At 38.0% G+C, this 4,556-nt stretch overlaps 1 protein-coding gene across 1 annotated transcript in view; it reads left to right on the top strand.

Annotated features, from left to right (window-relative positions):
* Nucleotides 1-4,285, top strand: part of LOC123503110 — a 69,827-nt gene extending 65,542 nt beyond the window's left edge. Inside the window, exon 4 of the mRNA XM_045252540.1 lies at nt 3,542-4,285. Coding sequence (XP_045108475.1) covers nt 3,542-3,913 — 372 coding nt within the window. The 3' untranslated portion in view covers nt 3,914-4,285. The remainder of the gene's footprint in view (nt 1-3,541) is intronic.
* Nucleotides 4,286-4,556: the final 271 nt, after the last annotated feature.

Raw genomic sequence — 4,556 nt, forward strand, 5'->3', positions numbered from 1 at the left:
GATGAGGAATCCTTGTTACTTCACCACTAGAGTCACGAACACAACCAATGACTTCCTCACATGATGCAGGTCATTGTTAAACTACGACTACAATCAGGAAAACATACTTCAAAACCAACGCAAGATGCAGAATCCTTGTTAAATCAAGACTAAATCACAAAATGACTTCCAAACTTTCCAGCAACTTTCATTAGTGTACAGACTTCCTAACATACATGTTGACACACCCAAACTTTCCAGCAACTTCCATTAGTGTACAGGGTTCCTAACATACATATTGACACACCCAAACTTTCCAGCAACTTCCATTGCTGTACAGGCTTCCTAACATACATATTGACACCCAAACGACGCCAACCATTTACCAAGACGACTCTCAATTAGTGATTCCTTCTCGGCATCCTCGACACACACACACACACACACACACGTGTGTGTGTTGGTTAAGCACTATTACTACTATTACTATTTCTAGTACTACTACCACTACCACTATAACTACCACTACCACTACTACTACTACTACTACTATTACTACTACCACTACCTCTATAACTACCACTACCACTAACCACCACCAGCACCACCACAACTACAACTTGGTAGGTGTATACCATACCATGCTACACAGCCAGTACCCTGTTACCACACAACACATACAGACAGGGTGCACGCAGAGTTGCCACTCCTTGTTTTTTCCTACTAGATCTAGTATTTTTATCTTCGACCTTGTAGTCTTGTAGTTTTTCCTAAAATCCAACAAATCTTGTAGTTTTCATTCAAAGGAAAAAAATGCGATAATGTTTCATGTTTTTTACTTACTAATTACGTCTACCTAAGTATACCCTTATATGAATCTCATACTCCTCGTTTTTTCTAATGAAGAACAGTGAGACGCGTCTCGTTCGCGTTCAGTAGTCAGTACGGGAGTCCATCGTAGCAAGTACCGGGCGAGAGCTGAACTGGGTTCTTATTCCAACTTCCCTCAGTTTGGTGAAGATCGTGGTCTTAAACAGGCATAGTGATAAGTGACAACAATGAGTGAGTCTCCTACAGCAAGCTCCAGTGGAGATAAAACTCCGCCGAAAAAGAAACAGAAGTTGTGGTACAGCCAGTCATTTAATCAGGACTGGTTAACTGACCCTGAATTAAAAGACTGGATCAAGCCAGACCCCAAAGATAAGAATGTTGTTCATTGTGTAGTCTGTGAATCCAAGCTAAAGAATCCTAACAAAGCTGGTTTGTTAAGCCACAAAGTTACCTCAAAGCATATAAAAAAAACTAGGAATCAAAGAAAAGTGTGTGAATATTCAGCATTTCTTAAAGAAATCAGTGGAAGACCCGAAAGATAAAGTTAACAATGCAGAATTATTGTTGTGTGGATATATGGCAGAACATGGAATAGCATTTTCCCAGGCAGACCATTTGGTTGAGTTAATGAAAAAGATGTTTCCTGACTGTGAAACTGCCAAGAAAATGACTATGAAAAAAACAAAAGCCTCATATGTCATTAGCGTGGGAATAACGGGAAGAAGTTACGGAGATCTAGTTGTTTTCGGTCAATCTAGTCTTTTTTGGAGGGACAATCTTGTGTTTTCTGAAATTCTAGAGTGGCAACACTGGGTGCACGTCCAGTGAGTTAAGGTCCTGTACTTTGCGATGTGATAGTTCAAGTCATTCTGAGTGGAAAGTACTCTATACACATGTCATTCTGAGTGGAAAGTACTCTATACACATAAGTTGAGTTTTGCTTCACTTTGCGAGAAATTAACGTGGAGAGTGCTGTGCGATGTGCTCCACCAGAGGGCTGGCCGCCACACCACCTCACCACTCCGCGACGTACTGGACAGGGTTCCCACAAGTAGAAGAAAGCATTACCTTAGATGTTGCCGATTTTTACTCTAGATTTCACCAAATTACCTTACATCTGTTGGACCATATCCCTGAAAATTACCTGTTTTTTCATATATATATATATATATATATATATATATATATATATATATATATATATATATATATATATATATATATATATATATATATATATATATATATATATATATATATATATATATATATATATATATATATATATATATATATATATATATATATATATATATATATATATATATATATATATATATATATATATATATATATATATATATATATATATATATATATATATATATATATATATATATATATATATATATATATATATATATATATATATATATATATATATATATATATATATATATATATATATATATATATATATATATATATATATATATATATATATATATATATATATATATATATATATATATATATATATATATATATATATATATATATATATATATATATATATATATATATATATATATATATATATATATATATATAAGTGTTTTTGAGGCGCATCACAGAGCAAGGGACTTGGATGGATACAGGCTACTCCTGTTGACTAAGCAGTAATGTGTCCTCCAGCCAGGCACAGCTCTGGGCCTTGAAGTGTGACCCTGAGCTCATCCAAAATGAGCGGAGCAACGTGTGTTTCTTCAGGGACAGCAGAGGGCACTTGGAGCACTGACGAGTGGGCAGCCAGCACATGCACACGGTGTGAGCGAGTGCACAAAACTTATTACAAGGATCGGAGAGGAGAGAAACTTGACATTGATTTGGGTACCATCCCATGTTGGTGTGTTAGGTCATGAAAAAGCTGACCACTTAGCACAAAATGGAACAGAAAGAGATCAAACTGTAGAACAAGCTTGTCACAAATAGATAAGAAAATGACAAATATACATGTTGAGCAAGAACAAGGTGCAATTCTACATAAAGGCGAAGTGAGCTAGTGAAACAATGAAACACTACACCAAAGCACAAAGTGGCGCCAATTTCACATCTGGAAAATATGGAGTCAGCTGGAAAGACAGCGTGTGTGCCGGACTGAGCTTTGGATACAAACATTACTGGGAACTGGGCGTGTCATGTGAGGCTCCGGCCAGGGAGGGAGTGTCGCCCATGCTGTGAGCCTGACGCCCACTCCGTGCTGCAGTGCCCCGAGCTGGCATGTGCCACAAATAATGCCATCCACACCACATATGGATGTTTAACAATGGGAACATTACACAACTGCTATTGCTATTCAAAACAAATACATCAAACAACTTATACGCTACATTGAAAACAAGTTATATATGTGTATATGCATAGAATAGCTAAGTATTCTGCACTAACATTACTTATATATTGTAAATATATATTATATAATTATTATTACACTTGTTTTTGTTCCTTACATTATTATCATTATTATTACATAAGAACACTAAGTTTAAGCTTGGGATGGCGGATACATAGGCAGTGTCCTGTCATCCCTTGGAAAAGTATTCACCTTTATTTTGTACCATTTACTAACCTCAACAAACCTATCCAATCAAACCAAATCTCTCTCTCTCTCTCTCTCTCTCTCTCTCTCTCTCTCTCTGGAAGGATGAAAGACTCACAGAGCAACACTGTGGTGAGGAACAACACCATTCACCCCACGCTGAACTCTGCATGTCTGGCTGGAAGGATGAAAGCCTCACAGAGCAACACTGTGGTGAGGAACAACACCATTCACCCCACGCTGAACTCTGCATGTCTGGCTGGAAGGATGAAAGCCTCACAGAGCAACACTGTGGTGAGGAACAACACCATTCACCCCACGCTGAACTCTGCATGTCTGGCTGGAAGGATGAAAGCCTCACAGAGCAACACTGTGGTGAGGAACAACACTATGGTCAGGAGTGACGCGTGTGGGTATTGGGACCAGAAAAGAGCTTGCTGGGGTGAACTTGTATATATTGGTCAGTGTTACTGTTCAATGATGCAACAGAAGTGGTGTTTGTAATTTGTGAAGGAAGCTTATTCCAGATATCAACAATTCTGTTCGACTCCTTAAGTACACGAACATGTTAGACCATGTATCTATCTACTCATCCGTCTGTCTGTCTGTCTGTCTGTCTGTCTGTTGGGATTGCGAGGTGCCGGAGAGGTGTGTATGTCAGTCTGTCTGTCTGTCTAATTGCTTGTGTCTGTCTGTCTGCCTGTCAGTGAAATCATACGGGTGTTTGTGGGTATTTCTAAATTATGAACATGGAAAATGACTTTTGAGAACCCTTACCTATCTGAATCTATTGATCTAAATCGTTTCTGTTTGTTTGTCTTTGATATTGTACATGTTTTTGAGCGTGTGTTCAATAATATACAGAAAAAACACTTTTGAGGACTATTATCTACCTAAATACTTGTTTCTGTATGCTTGTCAATGAAAATATACGTGTGTGTGTGTGTGTGTGTGTTTCACTACTACACAGGAAGACACACTGGTGCCCACCCTTACTTATCTCACCACTCGTTTGTGAATGCTTGTCTATCACTTACACGATTTGCTGAGGGTGTTTTCACTCTAACACAGGAAAATCCCTCTAGCGGACCCGGTTGCTGATGTGAGAAGCCTTGCAAACAGCTGTGGTGAGAGTGACGCCTTTCAG

The sequence above is a fragment of the Portunus trituberculatus genome, chromosome 13 (assembly GCF_017591435.1).
Source record: "Portunus trituberculatus isolate SZX2019 chromosome 13, ASM1759143v1, whole genome shotgun sequence".
Classification (NCBI taxonomy): Eukaryota; Metazoa; Arthropoda; class Malacostraca; order Decapoda; family Portunidae; genus Portunus; species Portunus trituberculatus.